The 24,626-nt window shown below is 40.5% G+C and overlaps 1 protein-coding gene across 10 annotated transcripts in view; it reads right to left on the bottom strand.

Annotated features, from left to right (window-relative positions):
- The window catches only part of CIT (citron rho-interacting serine/threonine kinase), a 68,049-nt gene extending 44,715 nt beyond the window's left edge, over window positions 1–23,334 (bottom strand). For 9 of the 10 annotated variants that reach the window (XM_059863508.1, XM_059863512.1, XM_059863513.1 and 6 more), the window contains exons 1-12: window positions 23,281–23,334; window positions 22,521–22,646; window positions 21,608–21,749; window positions 20,162–20,337; window positions 19,178–19,279; window positions 18,847–18,989; window positions 17,883–17,976; window positions 16,313–16,516; window positions 15,632–15,785; window positions 8,133–8,313; window positions 1,034–1,139; window positions 17–160 (exon numbers count right to left, since the gene is read on the bottom strand). In XM_059863508.1, coding sequence (XP_059719491.1) covers window positions 17–160; window positions 1,034–1,139; window positions 8,133–8,313; window positions 15,632–15,785; window positions 16,313–16,516; window positions 17,883–17,976; window positions 18,847–18,989; window positions 19,178–19,279; window positions 20,162–20,337; window positions 21,608–21,749; window positions 22,521–22,616 — 1,542 coding nt within the window. In that variant the 5' untranslated portion in view covers window positions 22,617–22,646; window positions 23,281–23,334. Of the gene's footprint in view, window positions 1–16; window positions 161–1,033; window positions 1,140–8,132; window positions 8,314–15,631; window positions 15,786–16,312; window positions 16,517–17,882; window positions 17,977–18,846; window positions 18,990–19,177; window positions 19,280–20,161; window positions 20,338–21,607; window positions 21,750–22,520; window positions 22,986–23,280 lie in introns of those variants that run through there. The other variant, XM_059863510.1, reaches the window with a different exon arrangement.
- Window positions 23,335–24,626: the final 1,292 nt, after the last annotated feature.

Genomic DNA, 24,626 nt, shown 5'->3' with positions numbered 1-24,626 from the left:
TGGTGTAAGGGCTCACACTGCATTCTGTGATATAGGTGGCCAGGTCCTGCTCCAGGAGGGATCGCTGGGTCTCAGAGGCTTTCAGTTCCACCTCCTTTTGGCTAAGTACAGCCTCCACCTCTGACACTCTCCGGTGCAAACGCGTCATTTCCTGCTCCATCTGCAATAAATATCAAGAGGTTATAAAGGGGGGCTTCAAAAGCTTTGTTAACTGCTACTTTCAGAGCTCTCTTTGTAAGGAATTTGTCTCCAAGAGACTTCTAGCTACGTTTCTCCAAATGGTGTTTAAATTCCGATACCATTGTCTCTGCTCCAGGAATGCACAGTTCTTCTTAAGGACAAAGTAGTAAGTCTAAGTCACCCCATTCATTCAAGCTGCTTGTTCATATTCAGTCATTCTTCGAACCCCAGTTAGCAAAGAAGACACAATCATTTTTCACCTGACTTGCAGAGATGGGTCACTTTAACCTTATCCCAAATCCATGCTGGACCAGAAGATGGTTTCCCCCCATCTCCTTGTCAGGAGCAAATGGTCAAATCCAGAACCGAGCAGGGAGAAAAGTAATGGAACTCTCACAAAAGTCTCAAAACAAGCAGTAAGTGTTAAAAGACTCCACCAGGTTCCCTTTATTGGAGCACAGCAACTGTTACAAGACGTTCACCATAAAGCAGTGACGTGACAACAGTTATATAAGCAGGAGCTGATGAGTGAGGAAGAGCCCTCAGAACAGTACTGCTGTAATGTGTGTCTGATGAAGAGGCAGGGCCTGCAGGAAGCAGCAGTCGTCTGTGGCACGCTGAGAAAAGCACTGTTTAAAATCCAGAGCCGCTTCTTGTTAAGTTAAAAGTATCTACAGCAACAGCATGGCCTAAATTCATCTCCCTTTGTACTGGACAGGAAGCCACCTCTCTGAAGGAAAAGCACTTTGCCCACCACGAGTCTGGATGATCAGCAGCATCTGACAGATCCCTGGACATACAGTGGTTGCAGATTCCTGGAGCAATGGGTGTGGCCAATCGCATGAATAAATACCTTGTGACACTTGTCCTGGGCGTCTTGGAGCTCTTTGCTCTTGAGAAGAAGTGTCTTTTCCATGGAGCTGACCTTGGCTGGGGAATCCACACTTGAAAAAACAGATCTAAAAGAGCAAAGCCAAACAGCACATGAATATGGGCAAAAGGTACAGAAATCTGATTTATGCAGCCTCTGTAAGTCATTGGGTACTTACTTATTCCAGGGCAAAAGAAATGTGATTGTGCAGCAATCACAGCCTAAGAGCCATCACTGCAGATCAAACGTACCATAAAAGCTAATGACAGTACATCATTATTAAATAATCCACGTGTACTTCTAGTTACAATATTAATATTTTCCATCTGTGGCTGTGTCAGGGTGCAAAACAATAAATCACAGCCTCAGTTTTGCAAGATTTGTAGGGATTTATAGGTGCAAGGAAAACAGAGCATAAAGTCAACATAACCATTTGGAAAGATAACAAATTTTCAGAGAAATGCTTTTTATTTGGTACTTTATTTTTAAACAGGTTTTTAAATTATCTTCAAAGTATAAAAGCCCTACAAACTTCAACATGTCATAATCTGCACCACAGGAAGAAGAATTTAATATCCTTAGGTACATTCTGTGAATCAAAATTGAAACTTCCCTAACCCAATTCATATGATCCCTACAAACCCAATCAATATCAATATGATTAGTCACACTGCAGAACTTCAGAGTTCCACTTACAAGTAATTTTTTTTCCTGAGACACAACTGTACTGTTCAAAACAATTTGACTCCAGAAGCCAGGGGAAAATATTTACTTATTCTTAAGCTTTCTGTCTAATTGGGACTCAGCATTTAAGTAGTTTACCATTCCTGTTAGTTTAAATTTATTTTAGAAAAGGATAGGAAGCCACCTGATGTTTAGGAGCATATTTTTAGTGCTTTGCAAAGTCTTAAATATGCAATCTGCAACCAAAAAATTAAGTACACACATCAAAACACAATTTTTAAAATCACATTCTCCCTTGCATCAAATGATTCAGACTAGAGACTCGAGCAGTTAATGATGGAAGCAGTGTTAACTGATAGATGAAAAAGCAGCAGTACAATGAAGGTGCTAATAAAAGATCACACAGGCTGCCCACACGTTGCTTTCTGCTTCTCCTGGCCACAGTTTGGTGTGCAGCCAGTTATCCCCACGGAGAGAAAGGAGCTTTGAGCAGCTCTCTGCATAGAGCCAGACACCCACACACAGCAGCACAGGCTCCTCTCAACACCAAGGAAAGTTTCACTCCATCACCACCATTTTCTGAGAAAAATCAGCTCCTTAATCCAACAGGATATGCAGCAGAGGCACAGAAAGATATACATGGATTTTTACAAAAATGCAGCAACATTTCTGGATCAAACAGACCTTCAGCACCACCACCTCGAGCAGCGATTAGGAAAGACTGTTTTAATATCAGCAAACAAACACAGCAAAATCCACCAATGCTGCCTTGAAAGGTCAGGTATTAATATATCTCTTCAGAAACCTGATATGGAAAAACTTAGAAGAAAGAATCCTGCATGTCAATGATAAAGATACGATCAGGACTTACTAAAAAAAGTTTTAAATTAATGCTTTTATACAGCATTCCTTTAGCCCTGGTCCAATCAATCTGATCCGTCAAATTACCATATTTAAAAATCAATTTATAAAGCCTGTCTATACTCCTACAGAGAAAAAGCAACCATCTGAGAAAGATGCATATTAAATCCCATAACAGCTGGGTGTACAAACAAGGCTAAAAATGAATAGTTGAGAAAAGCAGTCTAAAAATACAAATTAAAGCTCACATTAACTAAAAAAGACACTAAGGAATCCGCTTTCAAATGTTAATCAAATATATGTAAATAGCTGCAAATATGTACTGAGACAAATCTGAAAATCTTCTTTTAATAAAAATTTAGCTTTACAGGTCTGAATTGTATTGGCTAAAGCATCTTTTTTTTTTTTTTAAATATAGTTTCAACCTTAACCATCACTTTTTTACTTCCATTCTTTTCAGATCTGAGGCATTACCTAAGAAAACTCTAGTCAGTTCTCACAGAACTGGTTTTATTTGTGTCTTCTATTCCACCTCCCCAAAGGAGCTAATTTTATTTGTCATTTTTCCTTGTTTATTTTATTTGCTATTAAAAGAATCAGAGCCTAATATTACAGGCACCATTTTGCATTTCAAAAACTTCTCATGGTGAGCCAGCTGAAAGCATCCCCAGACACTGCAAGGCAGGCAAGAACAGGAAGGACTCAGGAAAGGAAATGTAGAGCTCTGCAAAAGGTTCAGCCAGGTGGGATGGGATGGGACAGGGCACAGGAGACTGCCCAAGCTTGGATGTCATGAGGTGACTGCAGAGGGAGCTGCTCCTCAGGGCTGGTGTTGGCTTTGTAAGAGGAGAGAAGGCTGCAGACACAACTAAAATCTTTCTTCCCCATCTTTGTCCAAAGTGAAGAAGAAATTCCTTAAAAATATATGTGCTGGTGACACAGTGATTTTCCTGCCATGGAAACAGTACATCTTATCCCCAAGGGAAGCTGATCTCAGTTAGCACTGGACACACAGTTTTTAGGAGACATGCTCTCCCAGTAATTCTTTCCTGTGTACAAATTGTATTAGAACAACTTCCTGAACATCCATACAACCTTCAAAGTATCAGAAAGGGGCAGACAGAGGAAATCAAGAGAAATGGAATACTGGCTAATCTAATAAGCCTTGTCATGGTGGATAGAAGCTCTGAACAGAGCATGACAAGGTGGAAAATACCCACATTTCTGGGGCACTTAGATTCTTCCTCCGTCAGCATCATTGCAGAAATTAAACACATACAATCCAACATCAAAAGCCATGATGCAAAGTTATCATTCAGGCTGGGACCATCTCAGAGTATTTCATTTAATTAACTGCTACATCTGGATCAATTCTCTTAGCACAACAGAGCAGTTTCTGCTGTTTCCTCTCAAGTGTGAAAAAAATGATTAACAACAGGTAACCAGTTCCATCAACAAAAAAATTGCAATAAAAATTTAAAAAAAAAACCCAAATCCAAGTCTAGAGTACCAAGCTGTCCTAGCACTGGCTGTGCCAATTTACTTTCCAGAGAAGCAGTGACTGCATGACTAAAAGCCAAGTTAACTTAGAGCTGACTAGTGATTTCACAGCTAGATCAGCAGCAGCCTCAACCAGCAGAATGAGCAGAAATGGGGCTGCTTGTGTAAAAGCTCCTCCAGTCCTAACGTGGCTGAGATGAAGAAGAAAAAAAGCATTGGCATGGGAAAAGCTCCAAGATGAGTCTTGGTATCCAACTTGTACCTTGTGCATCTCATCACACCTTGTAACTTCCTGTGTCCTTTTGTGCCACTGTCCTAAACCCCCAACTCACCTGTGCTTCCTTCTCACAAGGATTGGCACCATCTGTCCTAATCCTGGCCCCCACACAGCATGCTGATAATCTCATCCCCCATCCCTCATGCTCTATTCTTTTTAGCATTATACTCATCTGTACCTTCCACCCCCTCGTAAATGCTTGCTCAGGCCTAAAAAAAACCAACCAAAAACAAACAGTGATACCATCAATCTGTGAATAGAGCTTGTTGAAGCAAAGCATATTTTTGGTATGCTCATCCTGTGCTTCCTCTTTCATCTATCTTTGGTGAAAGAGCTTACCAGAACCTAACAAACTGTTGGAAGAAATCAGTAGAAATCCTTCTTTTTGGAGGAATGGCCCATTTTAACTGAGTATTTTATAATGACAGTCACAAATCCATACCAAATTTTTAAATTAAAAAAACCTCAACCAAAAAACAACAACAACAACAAAAAAAACCCTCAGAAAACAAAACCCCAGAAATGCTGAGAAACACCATTTCTTAGGACCTTAGAGAAAGAACATAGGCAGGCAAAATTTTGCCTAGTAAACTATTTTTAATTAGGCACTTATTTTTTATTAGGTATTTTGATATATTTTATTTGGTATTTATTTTTATTAGGCACTAATTTTATTAGGTATTTATTTTTATTAGGCAGTTTGGTATATTTGGTTAGCCCTGGATTTATAACATATTTATCTTATGTTTTCTGCTAACCACCTGCAAAAGACAAGACTAATTTTCTTCCACCACTTGATGCATATTTTTGGCAACTAAGGGTTTCTGTCACTTGTTTTAAGCACTGGAGATCAGCCATGGTTGGGGACAGGAAGTAAGGTGGGGCTAGCTTTTAATGGAATTAAACTCTTGGTTGCCTCTTATCTTGTCACAGTCACACGCTTGCAGCCAAACCAGCAGCCAGCTTTGCAGCCAGACAGGCTTTTCTCCCCCACATCCAGAATTCAGAGGCCATGATGAGAGAAGGAGTTAGCTGGTCCTTCTCTGCAGCCTCAGCCCAGCTCTCCTAAGAGCAGATTTAACTGAAACACTTTGCTGGTATGGGAGCCCACAACTTAAACAATGCCCTTGATTTCTCTTGATTGCTTCCTATGACACATTATTGCTGTGTCTTTTGCATTTTTGATAAATGTCACATTTGTTAGAGGGACACAAATTCTTCTCAAATCTCATGGTATGGGGCAGCAGACAGAGCGCTGTGTAATCCAATGGACCCTTCTAAACTACACACCAACCTTGTAATTTCTGGCAACAGGTCTAAGTGGCTTAAAGAAGGAAAACCCTTCTAGCCCAAAGTCATTGGGAGAGTGGAAAAGAGAACTTCTGTTATCCTCCTTCTGTCCTTTTTTAGCTGCCTTTTCTCTGAAGTACTTGAAATACCCAAATACCAAGCTTCTTACTGTCCAGTGGACAAGGGCAAGAGCATAACCCTGACCTTCAGAGTTTGCCAGCCCCCAGATTCAAAGTGCTGAAAGTTTCAAGGACCTCATCACCAGCACTCTGCAGTTGCCTGGCCTTACAGTGAGCAGCACTAGAGGGTTCGTGCTGCAGACAGGAAAATAGATCTGCATCACTTAGCAACCACAAGGATAGACTTTCACAGGAAAAGGGTTTTTTCAAAAAATTCTGGACTGATAAACTTCATGACTTAGGACCTTCCAGAGAAGGCATCCCAAGATTCACAGCAGATAAACCCCCTCCACTCTTTATTGTTCTTCATCTAAGAATTTGATTTTCAAGGCTTTGCAGACAAACAGTACTCTATTTCCTCAAGTAAAACACACATCAGACCATATTTTATAACTAAGAAGTTGTTTTGTGACCCATTTGCAGTGGTATTGAGGATAAACTAATCACTGCATTATTTAAATACAGGTATTTTCAAGTCTCCATAAGGGCTTTGCCATACTTAAATCACCTTCTTAGAACAAAAGGCAAGTATTTACTGCTAAAAATAAGTGCATTTATCGAGATCTCACTCAAGAAAAAGAAACCATTATTATTTAGGAGAAAATTAAATATGACTTTCTGCTCCAGTTTAAGAAAAAAACAGGCCACACCAAACAAATTTTATTTCAGTCAAAAATCTGCAGAGGACATTAATCTCTATACTCATTTGCTCTACCTCTTCTCACCTATTCCCAAAATTCAAATGTAACTTCCATATGCATTTTTGGTATCAGCTCCACAGAGAAAGCACCTCAGTCCATCTGCTACAGCTCTCTCAGCCTCCAGCCCAGTTACACCACTGTTCTGAGACTTCACCCCACGCTCCTTTCCAGTTCCCGTCCTGGGCCCAGTTACATACATGTTTTTACCACACACATATGGTCACTGTTGAGGCTTTTCTGACTGTCACCTGAATGGCCACAGACCTGGTACACGGATTGCAGTTCTCCAGGCAGACAAGAGAACAGCCTAAGTTATCTCACTCGTAAATTAAGACAGATTTTTAACCCCAGGTATCTACAGATCTAACATTCCATCCTGCTGACAATATTAGATCATTTCACCAAAAGAACACTTTCTGGGGTTTTATATCCTCTCCCTTCCTTCCTCTTTTGCCATAAAAGCAACTCTGCTGAGGAGGGGAAGGCAAAGATTCCCTTTTTATTTCTGGCATAACCATCATATAACCTTGATTCACGGTGTGAGCAAGATCAAAGATGTCAACAGTATCACCAAATTCAGTGACAAGCCTACTGCAGAGCAACTATCACCACTATGACATAAAATGAAACTCAGTTAAGACAGATTGACAATGAAGTCCCAGAAGGGAGCAAACCAGCATCAGGGAATGAGGGTTGACATGAAAACACAGAGCATTGAGTCACTAACCCAGCCAAAGCCACTGCGTTCCTCAGAGGCCTCCTGGTCCTGAGCTAAGGACTTCCCAACTTAACACACTGCACTAATACTTTTTCAATAGCTCTGTCATCAAAAACCAACCACCCACCACATCAAATGGTTTATATCACACTACTTATATTCTTCTTTTTCTCTGACTCCATTCTCTTGGAAATCATGTTTTCTTTCCATTGAAAACCATTTCTCTGAGGTCTTTACATCCCTCCACACACATGGCCACTGCATATTTGATCTGAATCTCCAGTCTCTGAACACACACCACAGCAATGTCCAGTCCTCCTATTTAACTTGACCCAGGAGCACAGAGCCAGCTGCCATGCAGCTCCTTCCCTTGCCCACTGACCCATCACTGCACATTCCCAGGTTAGTGGAGCTCCTTTTCTATGGATCACTGATTCAGCCTTACACATTCCCAGCACTTGGTGCCCACTCTGTGACCCAATAAAATAACACCATCCCCTTTTTCCATCTCTGAACTCCTCAGTATTCTCCTCCTTGCAGGGATCTGCAGTACCAGAAATGCAATCACCTACTGCTCCCTGCTTAACAGCAACAACTAATTCAAACTATTTGAACTACAATTTTAATAAGAACTGGTTTAGAATGAATCTTTCCATTCCATTTCCTCCCCCTCATCCCAGAAATAATCAGAGAACAGTAGGACATGCACAAGAAACACCAGCAACAGCTAAAGCCCGAATCTGGCAGCTTCCCTACAGCAGAGTACAGGTCAGTTAAAACAGCTTTCCCTCTCACACACACCATCCTCTCTGCAACAAACCTACCCATTTTTCCAGCAGTCCTATCCACCTGAGCAATAATTTCTACTTACTCTGATCTGAGTATCCCCAAAGCCTTGATGAATGAAAACCCCACAAATGGCAAATCTTCCCCCGAGAATCCTGCTGGGTTCAACTGGCGCGTAGAGGATAAAACCCGCGAATTCTTCTCTGGTTCATCAAAATTTGAGGTGTCATCATCAGACTTGAGAGTAGGAACGAAGGGGGGAGGAGCTGGTGGAAAAAAAGCAAGAAGAAAAGATAAAATTCAGCTACAGTTCACTCTGCAACAGTCCCACTCATTCAGTGCTTGCAATGGCACTGCAGCTCCTGCTTTTAATCTTGCTAACACAAGCAGACTGAGCTGCTGCTCTCAAAGCGTATTACAGCAACAAGAGATTAACCCCTGAGCTGCCAACATGGCTACCACTCTGCAGGCACAGCATCTCCCACACTGATCAAATTGGGATTTAGCTTGGGCATTGGAGATTCTGGCAATTGGGCTTTTTTCAGGTGAAGATGTTGGGGTTTTTAACACATAAATAATAAAATCAAAGCACCAGGCTAAGAAAATCATTACTGTAATATAGCCAGAAGTCTGTCAATTCTGATTCATCTTGAAAAGGAAAATGTCTCCAACCTGTCCAATTAGTGACAGTACCTGAGAAAGAAGCCTGATCCTGTGCTAGTCAGCTAAGGGATATATCTTACCCTTTAACACTAACAAGAATCTTCCCAGCATGGGTTTCTAATCAACAGCAAACTGGTCTTTCTCCTGGAAGGTTCTAATAAACTATAGCTACTAAAAGCTCAGTGGTCTTTAGGAAAAGAAGATTGATTTTATTCCTCTAAAAGAGCTTGCTTAAGATCTGGAACTCTTGCCGGGACACCACTGCAGTCTGGCTCTGATACAATCAGCTCTGAAGAGAGGTATAAATAGCAAGAATTACAATGTATTTCTTACTATAATTTCTAAATTGGTACCACTTAACTTGCTAAGCAGTTGTTTAATTTCAGATGATTTTCTCGTGCTTGCTTCAGTTTAATTAACCTAGGAACAAAAGGACAAGTTCTTCTCGGTGCTGTGCAGCACCCGAGCTACCTGCTGGCTTGGCTACGTGTGGGAAAGGAATGAATGCAGAAGCCCTGCTGTGCAATCCCTACCTCATTAAATCACATTTCCTAACATTTATTTATTTAATTTCATCACTCGGGTCCCCACTCACTGCAACTCTGAGATCAGCAGAGGGGAGACAGCTCCTCAGCCAGCAGCTAGAACAGCCCATTGTCACCAGCTGATGGAAGTGGAGTGTGCTAAAACCGTTACCATGGATCCAGTATGGATCTCCTGGAGCTGAAGGGCTGATGAGGATTGAAGGACTGGGAACAAACATTGCAACCCCTGCAGTGCAGGCTCCCTGCTCCCGAGTCCCCGCATGCCGGCGTTAACCCTACCTGCCTGCGGCGTGACAGACGCTGCTGCCCGTGAGTGGCAGGGGCACAGCGAGTCACGGCTGGAGGCTCTGGCTCCCTCTAGGCTGCCAAAGCCTTCCACTGCCCGCCTTTAACTCTCCATTCCCTCGCTAGAACTACCCACCAGACCAGCATTAATAGACAAAAAAATAAAAAAATAAAAAAATCTGTCTCCATCAACTGCCAAATCCCAACTACACGCGCAGGCTTTGGTAGCAGCTCCCTGAAGAGCCATCCTGACACTGCTCCCAACCAGGGAAGTGAGAAGAAATTCCATGAAGCAGATGCTGCTCGTGTACTGTAGTTCCAAGTGCATTAGAATGAGATAAATGGGGAAAATACACTAATTAAATAGGTTCTGTAGTAAGCAGTTTCAGCCTACTGGAACTTACCAGCTCCAGAACATTTAAAATGTATGTCACTATCACAGATCTATTAATTTCTTCTATTTAATTGATTATAATAAAAATATAACATAATGCTGATACTTATGCAACATAAACATAATTTTGAAATAGAGATTGTTGATTGGAATGTGTATTTCCTTTTAAAAAAATCACTTAGTGTCAGGATAATGTCCAGCTATTCTTACATATGTTCTTAATTATTAAAAACAGAGAAGTAACAGAAAACAATTTGTAAGCTTATCTTAAATGCAAATACAAGCCCAACGTTGTAGTTAATTCACAGCAGAGGAGGATCACTTCAGGATTAGTATTTTTTCATTTCAGGACCTTTGCTGAAAGAACTCTGTGCTTTCTCTCACAGAGAGGGGTTGCTGTGGGATTTTTAACACTGTTTTTGAAGGCAGATACTGTCTATGAGGTAAAGTAATAGAGAAAGCAGAAAACTCTTCACTTCATCTGCAAAGTTTAGAATGTTTTTAAAGAGGTAGCAGAAACCAACTTAGCTGCCTTTTTATTAGGGTACAAGCACCCTGTTCTGCACTCCCCAGAGCCTGACAGATATAACTTCATCTCTGAAAGAGACATCTAAAGCCTTACTTCCCACCAGAAATTAGCAAAGATCTTAAGAGTCATCTTCAAGGCCTTGTAATTAAAAAGAAAGTTGTTTCTCTTACCAACAATAAGAATTGCTACTCAAACCACATGCATAAAAGAAAATATCATCATTTAACTATGCATGCACATAAAAACATGAAAAAGCACTCAGTGGGGGAACAATGGATGCACAAAGATAAAACTGAATGTGAGACAGAGCAAACCTTTGGGGCTGGTGAGAAACTAGTTTAAAGAGCCCAATGTTTTACACTACAGCTTCCTCTAATGTTTAATAAAATATGAGAACAAAGAAGAGAAATTGTGAATACTAGATTAAAAAATAATGAAAAAATCCTTTGCCCTCTATTTTGCATTCACTAAAATCCATGACTAACAGTCCAAAATCTCTGCAACTCTGCAGATACAATATTTGTATCAAGAAGTAGTAGCAACTAAAGAGAAAACTTGGAACAGTCATTGACAAAAACACCTCTAGATGTTAAGTAGTTCTGAACTTGTCAACAGTGGCTGAAAATGAGAAGCAGAACTTCTGAAGAAGTTTCAGCTGTTGGAGAAAAATATCACTTAGGGGTAAGAGGGAATAACTTAAAAAAAAAAAAAAAGCTAGATCCACTCTGTCTGATGTTGCTAATTATTTGGTAGCTTCCTCATAGATTTTTATTCCTCAGACTAAGAGTCCTTTATCTGATGTCCAAAATACCCAGAGAATAAACCGAGTAGTCTTGTAAAACCAAGCTAAAACAAGCAATTCTGTTCTCAAGTGTGGGTCACACCATGGCATATAATCTCTAGTTAAGTTATTATTTTTTGCTTAAAATCGGAAAGCTGTCACACAAAAATGGCATTTTCAGAGCAAGATGAATACTGGTGAATGCAAATACAATGATGTGCTTATCAGTTGCTACTTTAAAGGGAAGGATCCTTCAGCAGAGGTCAAGATAAGCCTCTGAGAAATAAATGTGAGCACCGTGCCATCACACCTGACAAGGTGACAAATTTGCACTTTTCTCAGGCTCACCCAAAAGTATTACTTAAAAGACAGCAAACCCAATGCTTCTACTCACACAAACTGCCTGGGTACAAAGAGCTCCTTTTGTCCCCGACACGTTACAACGAATGTACATGTTCTGTTTACCATTTAAAGTATCTTGTGGAGAACTGCATGTTTTAAAAAAGCCAATTCCTTGCCTAGATACATCCCCACTTGTGGAAGGATGTAACCCTCTTCCATCTGTTCCAAAGAATGACTTTCAGAGGAAAAGGGGGTGTTGTAGGTTGCTAAGTTTAAGGGAAAAAAAAAAAAAAAAGAAAAAGGAAAAAAAAGGAAAAAGAAAAAGGAAAAATCCAAAACCACCACACATACTCCAATACTTTAATCAGTTTATAATTAAGATTTGATAGTGTCTCTTATGGAAAAAAGGCTTTTTTTTTAAACTCTGCCTCAGTGTGTGTATTTATGACTGGTACAAAGAACATTGCCTTAACCAGGTCTTTCCATCCTTTCAAAATATTTTCATGCAAATTCAGAAAAGAGAGACTGCATTTCCCCTGGGACAGCAAAAGCCTCAACTGAAATAGGAAACTTAAAGGCAATACAGAATGTTTCTTAAGGATAAAAATGTGTCTCTTCTTGATCTACAAGGTGATCTATAAATGCTTTCTGAGGAAAAGCATCCTCACAGCCTTTTTAAATAGGTTAGGCATTCCTCTTCCTCAGGCTCTAACAGACCTATTTGAGAAAGTGTTATGAAAGAAAAATAGACAATCCCAGTGATGAAACTAAAGGAAATTTTTGCTAAGACCACTTATAAAAAAGGCACTGTGCTAGTTCTAACCTATCATTACAATATTATCTTAACACCTTTAGTGTTTTGTCAAGACAATGATCCAACACATCCTTTTCTATTAATAAAAGTGATTTCCAACCTGCAGTGCAAGTGATCTCCACTTCAAGAAACAAGTCAACACATTTTTCTGAAGACAAGAATTTAAATGAAACACTTCAATGTGTAACTGTTAACATCCTGAATGGCAACATGGTGTTCATAAGGAGAAGTGTCTTGGACTTATGAAAAATGAGATTTGGGTCCTGCCTCTTTAACAGCAGAAAACAGTTTAAAAATCAGTCTTTAATACTTTCTCAAGTTCTTCTGTTTGCACCAGACATGAACTCTTGTCTTTTCATTTATATTGTTTCCATGTGCAAGTCCAAATATGCCATTCCATTTTCAAGACCTCTTGGACTGTAATTACAAAGCAATTCTTAAAATGAAAGGCTCTTTATGCTGCACACAGATGAAAGTTTTCTGACCATCTCCCAACTAGACTTCAGCAAGCAGATTTTTGATTCCAAATTAAAAAGCTGACACAGTTTATGGATATCAAATAAGAAAAGTCAACCAACAAAATCTTGAAATTATCCAGAATGCAGCCTTGTTGCTGATAACTCAAGTATGTAATTCCCCACCTCTGATTTTAGATACTTCTTAGGTACTCAAATGGTTCTGTTATCAACTTTCCAGTGAAATACCTGATCATTTAGCTGAAACATAGATGGAAATATGCTTATTTCAGGTAAATAAATTCCAAAATACTTTCAGAAAATTCTTCAGTAAGTGAACACAAACTTTTGAAAGTTTTGGTTTATTTTATTTTTGGGGAGGAAGTGTGGTGGTATCTGTTTGCAGGTGGTTTTCTTTTAATAAGCTTTAGAAGTCATTAAATAGCAGAAAAAAGAGAGCAACAGAGAGCAGAATCTATAAGTGTGTTTCAGTACAATACTTCAACAAAGAGGAAAAATCACCTGTTGGGACAAAATCAAATAAACCTGACTTTAGGTTTAATTGTTTGATTCTGTTTCTGTAACTTAAGAGCTGCTTCTACAGACACATTACTTGGACCCAGGGAAGTTGGGAGCTTTTTTTAGAGGCAATGATCTTTTGGTAAGTGGTTTACTAAAAAGTCAAGTGTTTCATAGGTTACCATAACAACAAAGTGTAACACTGAAAAGCCCCTTAATGACACATTCTTAACCAAAATCGGTGTATTAAGAATGGCTATCCTGGAGCTCTCAGCATGATAATTAAATACCTGCAAGGCAAAGGTACCAATTTTTTCCCTACCTTGTTCAGCCTGAAATAGAAACTACATCACTGCCCTTGCAGACTATAGGAAAGTCTGACTATACTGACACAGAATTTGTCAACAATTGTGGATCAGAGTCACTTCAGTTGGTTTTAGGATCACCCAGGCCCAACACTCCACAACATTAAAGTCTTTGATTAACTTGGGGTAGTGAGATTCTTTAATGTAAATCTAAATCCTATGACCTCTTCCATCACCCATCTTCTCAAGCTGCCATTTCTCCAGTTAAACACCACTAACAGCAGAGGTCAAGATTAGAAAGAAGCCTTTAGCTTTTAGATAGCCCAGGTCAAACCTGACCCAGGTTTTGAACAGAATGGCAGCAAGAATGCTCAGAAAAATCAGCACAGGGAGAACCACTACTGAGAGCAAAGCAATAGGTGATACATTGAATCTGCTGCTTGAAGCACAGAGACTGCTGTGTTTTGTGCTAGTTACAGTGGGGGTCTATCAAGTATGAGGCATAACAACAAAATGAGGGGTCAAAACTGCATGAAACCTCACAGTAGGTAGGTGTGGATATTACAGGGAATGATGCAATCTGCTGGCCAGCTGCAGACAGAAATGGGATTTTTTAAATCCCAAATGATTATTCCAACATTATAACCGCACCAGGGCTGCCTAGTGGCTTGTCCATCAGCATCACTGCTGTCACACAAATTGGCAAAATGCTCCATTAACTCCTGCAGCTGTGTGAATACTAGACAGGCAATTGCCAAGGAAACACCAGAACATATGCTCACATGTCATTCTCCTCTCTATATCTGAGGTAACATGATATAAATGCAACACAAAATTCAGGACAGAAACTGGTGGCTTAGGCAGGGCTCTAGGGAGAGAAGGCAGAGAGCACTGGGAAATGTATGCTAAAGTGATGAAAAGGGCTCGAGGCTCAATGGCTCTCAAAGGGCAGAAACAATGCAATTTAACAGAACAGCAGCTCCACAAGTTCAAAATTAATGAATCGACAGAAAAGTGAGCAAACAGTCTGTGGAGCTGACAGCTGAAGTGCTGAGATAGTCATCAAAAGTAGAAGCACTGGCTTAGCAATTTATCATGGAAAATGGAGCAGAATCATTCCCTTACAGCATATTTGACGAAAAACATAAGGCAGACATGTTGCTCGCCCAGATAATCTTACAGTCCAAATAATTTAAAATACTCTCCAACACAATCAGATCCCCATACAGAGATCACTGATGAACTGTGAAGTATTTGCTTTTGCCATGGAGCTGGTGCCTCAGTACCCCCAAATACCAAATTCCATTGCTTGCATAGTATTATAAACAGTTTTCTGCATAGAGAATTATCTGGTTCACTGGTTTTATTCTATTCCTGGTTGAATGAACAGATTTTTGACCAAAAAAAAAAAAGGCAGTAATACATTATCCCCATTGACTTTGACAGAAAGCTCCAATGGCCCCTGTTGGCCACAGACATTTCATCACCTACTGGAAGGACAAAAAATAAACCAAACTTAAGTAAAGTTGGTCCACAAGTAAGAAAAGAGAAATCTGAAGATACAACAACAAGAAAAGATGAAGCCAAAATTTAGCAAATTGAAGAGGGAAAGGCCTGAAAAAACATACTGATGCCTTTTAATCTGAAGGAGGACATGGAAAGGACCATTTTGATTTTCCAGTCTAGTGCCTGCAGTAATATGGCAATTGCATCAGAAATTCATGTGGAGTTTTATTAAACATCCTCCTACCTTACAGTTTTTACCTGAGATGATAACATAGCCTTTGCAAAAACCAAAATGAGCTGTTTTGTTAAAAACACCTGCTCCAGGAACCAGTCCTGTTTCATTAGGAATAATTCAGATTAAACACACCTTAATACTCATTGTACAAATTTTCTAAGTACCAAAAAACCCCAGAAATTGTTAATAAATACAATTTTATTCTACTTACAATTACGGATATTGTTCCAGTCAATTTTAGAAAAAAATGGATGGCAGCAAAGGTCCTCATAACCCAGCCTTTCCTTCTGCCCACAGAGAAGGCTCTGGACCAGGTCAAGAAAGTCACTGCTAACTTTTACATCCTCTGGGAACTTCAGAAATCTCTGCATTAGAAAGAAATGGATTTCTGCTCAGTAGGAAAACAGGCTCAGAACAGGAAGATTAAGTTTCATTATTCTGAGATATGTCAGGTACAAAGGATGAATATTTATAGCACACAAATAAAAGCATGGTGCATTTTATCCAAGTAGGCTTTTACTGCACTAAAGATAAGAACACAGGAACAACCATTCCCACCCAGGCTAATGGTGTCCCAGGTCAGCATCTTATGCTGAACAATAGCCAATAGCACACACAAATGGAAGAGTAAAATAAGACAGTTCCCCAGAAAATTCTCACAAACTTCCAAAGGGTGGGTCATAGCATTTTTTGAATTGGGGATGATGACACCTGTCACAAAAAATAACTTGATATCTATAATACCTATATAAATACAACACAGTGCATGTATTCCAAATATTTTATGAACATGACAAAGTAAGAGACATCCACAAACTTTTATGTAAAGCTGAGAAAAACATCCTTTAGTTGCAGCCTTTTTACTTGAGAACAAGGAAGGAGATCTCTCTACCTGGAAGTTCATGATGTTATTGAAAGTTTTTGCAGAAGTGCCTTCAGTGAAGGGAGACCTTCCATAGATCATTTCATAGGCAATGACTCCAAGGGACCACCAGTCACACTCAGGGCCATAGGAGGCTTTGCCATCCCCTCCCAATCCTGTCAGCATCTCTGGTGCCATGTAGTCAGGTGTGCCCACAGGGAGCCTGGCATTTACCTGGGAGCAAAGATAAACCAAGTGAAATTACAGCACTTTCTGTTCAATGGCATCTTGGTAATAAAACAAAGGTTTTATTTCCCCCCACACCCTTTTTTTTATTTATTTAAAAAGACAATTTTCAGGCCTCCATGTGAATTTTAAGAAAGTAATGTTAACCAAAGCGGTTTAGCAAATAAGCACCAGGTTAAGGAAACTGCTGATAAACAAAGGGATTTGTTTGATGTATTTGATATAAAGAGTCAAATGATCAGAGCTAATTGCTACTATAAAGTACAAACTGCTGAAGTAGAAAAGTAGCATCCCAAAAAGCACAGAAATACTAAACTGATGTTTGTTTTAAACAGCAAACATACTCTGCTTCAACTGGTATTAACAGGGACTTCATAGATGAAATTTCAAAAATGGTCAAGTTCAGACAGAACTATTTCCTGCCCTCATTACATTCCCTGTCAACCTTTTTACCTAGTGTTCATGATCACCAAAGTACTAATATTTGAATTTCTGGACTGCTTGGAAAAGGTAATTCAGGAGCCAATGCTACAATCATTTTTGTACTGAGTGGCATAAAGAATGAAACAAAACAGCAGGCAGGCTAACACAAAAACCTATGAGTGACTGCAGAGATAGTGTGGAGAAAAAATTTCAAAGGAAAATGCAATGCAGAGAAGCACTGAAAATGTAAGAGCAGGGAAAAACAGGATATTAAGAATCACATTACAAAGAAAATGTTATGGAAAAATAAAAACTGTAAAACAAGACAGAAATATGGTACAGAACTTCATGTTCTCACTTAGACACATTTAAATTTTAAAAATTTTCACTGGAAGTTGTGTGCAGTTACCAAAACTTACAAGCAACTTATAAAAAACTGCACTGATTTAGATTTGATGCAGTACTTTGTGGTGAGTGAAACCCAGAATATTTAAATGTGACTCATTTTGATCAAGAGCTCCCCAATCTTCAAAGTTATGTGAACTTAGCTACAACAGGCATGATTTTCATTCCAACTATAAATCCATGTCCCCTTTAAACACAGCATTGAACAGCTCTAAGAACCTGTAGAAGTATGATTTTGTATCAGTGCAGCACCATGAGAAAGCAGACTTATCTTTATCTTTCTTGTGTATTAATATTTTAATAAGGAAATATGTGTCTGCTGAGGGCTGCAAAAGATACTTGAGCTCATGCTTGAAAAGCCATTCACAAATGGAAAAACACAGCTGTGAATAGATTCCATAGTGGACAAGAAAGGCAGAAGAGAGAAGAGCAAGGTGTAATCAAAGAACAGATACCAAGTTAGTTTTCCTTTTTCAACTGGACTATGCAAACAAGCCCCAGACAAAGTTTAAATCCACATTATTACCGTTTTGTTTACTGTCATTTTGGCAGCTGACCCAAAGTCCACCAGTTTAATGTGTCCTGTTCTGTCAATAAGAACATTCTCTGGTTTGATATCCCTGTAGGCCAGAAGAAAGCAATCAGAACCTTTCCAGACCATTCCCTACTGGCATATCCAGATAACAGGATATCCTATTCAGCTATACTCAACCACATGCATAAAGCCTGTCAAGGGGGAGTCTTTTTCCAAAAATTGCTCAGTTTCCAAGCAAATACGGAAGTATTCAGCTCCCCTTATTTCATGGAAGGTTAATAATTATTGACAGCAGATGAAAAGGGAAGGTGATTTTGCACCTTGACCACATCGTAACTGACTTACAGTCAAGTATTTTGTAGTTTTCTTCCCAAACTCCCTCACAACTTATTCTGCACATCTTCCAAATTCAGCCAGTGACCTTGCACTAGAAAGCCACAGCCCATGCTCTAGCCCATGCTCTAAGTGCAGCCACTACAAACTCTTGGAACATCATATACTTCCTAACATTTCCACACCCTCAGAACGGAATAGTTTTTTTAAATACCAGTATGATTTGAAAATGCACACAGTAACAGTCTCCAAGCCCTGAGAGAAAACTCTGTGATATTTAACTACTCCAACATCCTATACTGCCCTGTTCACCAATCAGCACACAACCATTTTTAACAATTACATTAATTCCCCATAGTATTTGGTGCCAAAAGCAGCAATCCATGGAAAATATTTAAATTTTTTATAATGCAACATTAAGGCTTCTTTTTACTGAGCCTCCAGAAAAATATATGTAACAATCCTTTCTTGATATTGGTCTGAACTTTACATCAAAGTTAATGCCCTGAGCTACAATTACAGTTGGGAGTCTGATTAATTTTCTAATTTTGTCCTCTGACACAGCATGTGAAATCCTGAAAGAGGACAGAATATAGAAGCACCCAAAGGAACTTTGACATACCGGTGGACATAACCCATCTGATGGACACTGTGAATGGCCAAAACCAACTCTGCAAGGTAAAACTGCACCATATTCTCATCCAGCTGGTCCTCATATCTGTTTAAGAGTGACAGCAAGTCCCCTCCAGGCTGATACTCCATAACCTACATACAATTTTAAAGGAACAGATATACAAGATATCCCATTCAAGTCCCCAGTATGACACTGGGCATATATCAAACAGTGCAGTAAAATTTACAGAAAACAAGCACATTCCAACCATCACATTATTCTTTAATAAACCAACAACAATGGTGTTCAATAGAGGAGAAAATCAAAAACTAAGCATTACCAAGTAGAGATTTTTCTTGTCTTGAAATGCATACTGTAATTGTGGAATCCATGGACTGGTGCTCTGAGCTAATATGCTGCGTTCTTCTTCAAAAAATGACACCTACCAAAAAAGTGTTCAGTTACATCATGATGAGAAGGAGTGAGAATACATTAGAATCCCCTAGTTTTAGAAAAACTTGGCACACATCACAAAAAAATTACACAGAAATTATTAAGTGCTGTTTCCTGAGCAAGTGCCATGTGAGGGTAGCACCATACTTTGCTTTCTTGTCAATCTAGGTCCTAGAAAGGGTAATTTTAGTTGGGCTGCATTTCTCCTAGCCACAAACAATGCTGAGGGATATCAGGAGCAACCTTAGTGCACCATGTATTGGGAACAACTGATGCAGATATTGTATAAATTCTGAGGTGTCTCATGGAGTACCTCTGTCCCACTTGTCATCTCATGTCAGCAAAGATTAACTTCTGTTTCTCACCAAACTATGAGAACAACCTCCATTATCCCTTTTTTAAGTTTCCAAGTAACACATTTCTCAAGCTAGCGAGAGGCTCTCCATAAAAATCCAGTCACCACAGTTTGCCTTCACACCCACTCCTGACATTCTACTTCGCTCTTTAAAATAAAATAAAAAAAAACCTTAATGAATAGATTGTCTGAAAATTCAAACCATCTTCAACAAGATCAATACTGATTCAGTGTTTTCATCATCTGTTTTTCTTTTCTTATAATTAGAAGGGAAGCTCTTTACACCAAGGGCCATGTTTTGGTATCTGAGGATGGCACCTCACCCAACAGACCCATAGACTGTGACAGTGACTTTTAAACAGCAAAACTACAACACAAATTTATTGCTTCACTCAAATGTAGGATGAACTTTCTCAAGATATATTTTTAACTCAGTTCTAATAATAGTGACAGAAAGGAAGTGTTCAACAAATTGCAATTTATCCTCCTAGTCTCATAACAGAAAAATATACATACGTGCTCCTGTGCCAGCAAGGACTCCTTGCTCATCACCTTCATGGCATAGACATCACCAGTGACTTTCTCTCTCACTACTTTGACATCTGCAAAGTGACCACAGCCAACCACACTCTTCACTTCAAAGTCCTTCACATTGGGTTGCAGTTCCTTTAGTTCAGCAATAGCCTCTGCATCTACAAAAATAAAACACTTATTTTTACATTTGGCAACTGGCATTTTATAAAAGAGACAACATCGAAAGTGGGGAATAAAATTAAAAAAGCTCCAGCAAACCAACACCAAAAAAATCCCAATATTCAGTTCCAGATTCTCAAGAAATGTTAAATCTTTCCAGAATATGCTTCTTAAAAATAACAGCATGCATCAGAACTAGAAAAAGACTGTATCAATGCAGAGTTAAGTCTGAAATATGGTACATACAAAAGGATCAGGAAATGCTAAGACAGTTCCCATGGCAACCATAATTCTGTCCCATTCATAACATCAGAGGCTGAGAACCTCTTTGGTTTCTAATTTCTTTCCAGTCATCCTTTATCAATACAAAGTATATTCTCTAAACATGAAGGCTTTACCCAGCAAGTTCTAGTCCAGGGGCAGGGTTTGCTCCTCTGCCTGAGGGAGGCACCAGTCTATTGTCTAACAACCAACCAGAGGCATTTACTGCAGATATTCAGCTCAAGTTTTCCACTGACTAGTTCCAGCCAGCATGCACTGTGATAATCAGTCACTCACAGGAGATTGGTCTAAAATTCTTCAAACTAGCAGGAAATTACTGTCTGCTAGTAATACCTACAAACCATTGAGTGGAATTATAACAGGGGGCACAACATGTTACTTGAAATCAAATGTGTTTCTGCTACATCTTAATGGAAAAATTGGTGGAAAATTTCTTTGCTCTTCCCCAAAAGGATTCTGGGCACATTATCAATAAAACATTTACTCCTTTAGGACCTGTATTTCTGAAGCACAGAAATACTCTTTACAAGTTACACGTGCAGAACTTGGGTAACACATGGAATCCAAAAGGTATTTTGAAAGAGCCAGGGTTTACCAAGTTTCTCTCTCAAATCTTTTTTTCTCATAGTCACTATCCTGCTCTCAACGTCTGACATCCTTCTGTGGTGCACACTCAGAGCTTTGCTGTAACCACTACTCACTTTCCAAGAAAGTACCTCTTCAAATATAAATACAATACAGACTAAGAAGGAGGCAAATTTGAGTCACAGCACTTCAAAAGCCACTTGCATTTGATCTTCTTGGACCTGAACAAATCCTTACCAAGATTGCCAAGATCCCCTTTGCAGAGTTGAGTCTGCCAACAAAAAAATCAGATGCTCAAAGTCCTGGGTTACAATCAAAGCAACTAAAGCGTTACTCTAACATCCAGATTCTTAAGAACTGTTTTATAAAGTGACACCTGAAAATTAGTCTAAACACACTTACACTTCTTGACAAAGTTGCCAACATGTTTAATTTTCATTAAAGCAGGGTTTCTGCATTCTTCAAAAAGAACAAATAATGAATCAAGGATGCCTTCCCGGGAGAGAGGAGACATCTGCTGTTGAGTCACAAAGAGTGGCTTCCCCTGGAAAAAAAAAGCAGCAACAGCAGATGGAGTCTCAGACAACAATGAAAAGCCTCAAATCAATAACAGATGTATAGAGCAGATAATATATATCCATTTTAAAATCACTACTTCAGAAATTAGGCAAATGATACAGAAGTGTGAGGTAAATATATCAACTCACTATGTCTATCTGTAATAGCTGTTACAGGTATTTTTCTTGTAGACAAAGCAATCCTTTAATGTTTCAAGCAACTAAACTACCAGTCTCAAGAAAGCTGTGATTCAAATTTTAACAATCTATATCCTCCTGATGATTCTGATCTGACTGGTCTTTTCCTTGACACTGCACCATGCAGGTCTTTTCATGGTACAAACAATTGAAGAAGTCAGCATCAACAGTAGCTCTGGAAGGAAAAGCTGTTGGACCTCATATGATGAAAAAGCAGCCCCCTAGGTAAAGTTATCTTGGGACAAACCCACAGCTCCTTCACTCATGATAAACCTGAAGATTACAGGGCACAGAAAGCAATAATCCATCTTTAAGTGGAAAAATCTATCGGGCTAAAACATCAGCAGATGCCCAAAACATAAAAGACCAGTTACTATCCACTGACTTTTGTGCAAAGCAGGTACACTTTAAACCTCACCTAGTTACTCCTTTCTTTTACCCCAAAGAATGACACAGGCATGGTTTCAGCACCCAACCAAGGAAAGCTGTATTTTGAGATACTGGGGATCAGGACAAGGACAAAACTGAGATCAGCTGCCCCCAGGCCAGATGTCCTTCACCTGAAAGAGCAGATTTAGCCGAGACACTCGGCTGGTGATGGGCTCCATCGATCCAGCCTCGACCGGATTTCGGGCTCCACATTTAAACTTCAACATCTTTACAGCTTATCTCATAGAAACGAGCGCCTGAAAAAGGGAACAGGGACATTCAGGAAGCACTTGACTGGCTGACTCTAAGCAAAAAACATGGATGAGAGGAGATGTAATTTAAGTGACATCTACTTTTCCTCAGGGACAAAATTTATAAGTTTAAACGCTCCTGGAGTGCCCCAGCAATTAAAGTGGGGAGAAGCATAGAAGCAATTACATTGAAGAAGACCTTCGGAGGCCATCCACTAAGCGAACCCCACGGTGCCACCTTCCCCGTGGCACTCAGCGCCTCGGCCAGCTTTTGCCCAAACACCTCCAGGGACGGTGACCCCACCACCTCGCTGGGAGGGCGCGGAGCCCCCCAGACTCCGGAGGTTACAGCGAGCGGACCCGAGTCCCCCTCAGAGCTGCCCCATCCCAAGCCCCGAATTCCCCTCAGAGCTGCCCCATCCCAAGCCCCGAATTCCTCTCAGAGCTGCCCCATCCCAAGCCCCGAATTCCCCTCAGAGCTGCCCCATCCCAAGCCCCGGGTCCCTGTCAGAGCTGCTCCATCCCAAGCTCCGTTCCCCCCTCAGCGCCACCCTGTTCCAAGCCCCATTCGCCCCTCAGGGCCGCCCCGATCCTGGAACCCCCCAGGTCCCCTCAATCCCCGCGCGCACCCCGCTTTTACCGCCGCCAGCGTTTGAACGGCGCGGTGGGCGGGGGCTCATGACGTCACTTCTGGTACCGCGGCGCAAGCCAATCGCGGGCCGGCTGGGCCGGAAGCCCTGCATGGGTGTGGCGGCGGCCCCGTGAGGGCGGCCGCGGGCTCTGAGGGGACCCTGAGGGGACCCTGAGGGGACCCTGAGGGGACCCTGAGGGGACCCCGGTGTCGCGGGGCTTCCTCAGCTCCGGAGGGAGCACACGAGGGCCTTCGGATACCGCTGGTGCCGCTCTGCCCTCACGGGTTTGCTCTCGCTTGTCGTGTATTTCACGTCTTTTGTTTGTTTGTTTATTTTCTTGTGCCAAATCTTAAAAGGGAAAAATGAGACATTCCCAGTGGTTCTGAGTTGAGCTGGCTCAGCCCTACCCTAGACGTCATAGTTGGCAGCTGCTGCTGCTAGGTAGGGCAGCCAGAGGGGAAATGGAAAGGTTTTCAGAAGCTTTAAATTTCCTTCTGTAAAATGCTTGCCTGACCTTTATGACCCTTTCTGTACGGCTGTTTTATTCAGAGTGATTAACTTTAAAGTGAGGCACTGGTGAACGGCCTCCAGCTCGGCACCCCTGTGTCACTGACGCGTCACCAGAAGGTGCAGCGGGATGCAGGATGACCTTGTGTGAGGAGAGATCCGATGGATCCGTGCGGAGATGTCCGTGGAGGATATCGGCAGGGAGCACTGCTGTGACCTGCAGACATCACAGGGATGCAAAACACAGCCCCTTGTTAGACAGTGTCTGAGCAAGATTTAATCTGGTAACAGAAATCTCCGTGGCGTGGCCCTTAAAAATAATCGTGTTGCTGTGAGTGATACAAGATAGTTTCCTCTCTTACATTCATTTTAATGATGCTAATACTGGTTTGGCATCTTGCTGATCAAGTAATGCTCTGATCGATTTATTACATTTGACTTCCTACAAATCATTTTACCTTTCACCTCCCCCAGTCCACCCCTGGAACACTGACATATTTGTGGTGTATTTCTCATCTGAAACTTACGTAGTTGGGTTCATTTCAAGTTACAAAGCCTGAAAGAGTTTTTAAAATCTAATTTATTGTCCACTACCTGCACTGCCAATTTGGTTTTGGACTCCACTCAGGACACTGTGACTGGCTGTGTCTCATCCACATCCGCATTTCCCAGGGAGATCAGCTCTTAAATAGAAATGCAGTAAAGAGCTTCCTGTGCATGAACTGGGCAATTGCCATGGTAGTGCATTTCAGTAAAATGCCACATCCTCCCCTGGTATTGGAGCCCTACCATGTCTAAAGGTGCTCTGCCCTAGATTTTGAACAAGTCTGCCATCCAAACTAAGAGA

The sequence above is a fragment of the Haemorhous mexicanus genome, chromosome 19, assembly GCF_027477595.1.
Source record: "Haemorhous mexicanus isolate bHaeMex1 chromosome 19, bHaeMex1.pri, whole genome shotgun sequence".
In the NCBI taxonomy this organism is placed as follows: Eukaryota; Metazoa; Chordata; class Aves; order Passeriformes; family Fringillidae; genus Haemorhous; species Haemorhous mexicanus.
The sequence above is the reverse complement of the archived record's forward strand: the minus strand, read 5'-3'. Positions and strand labels throughout refer to the sequence as shown.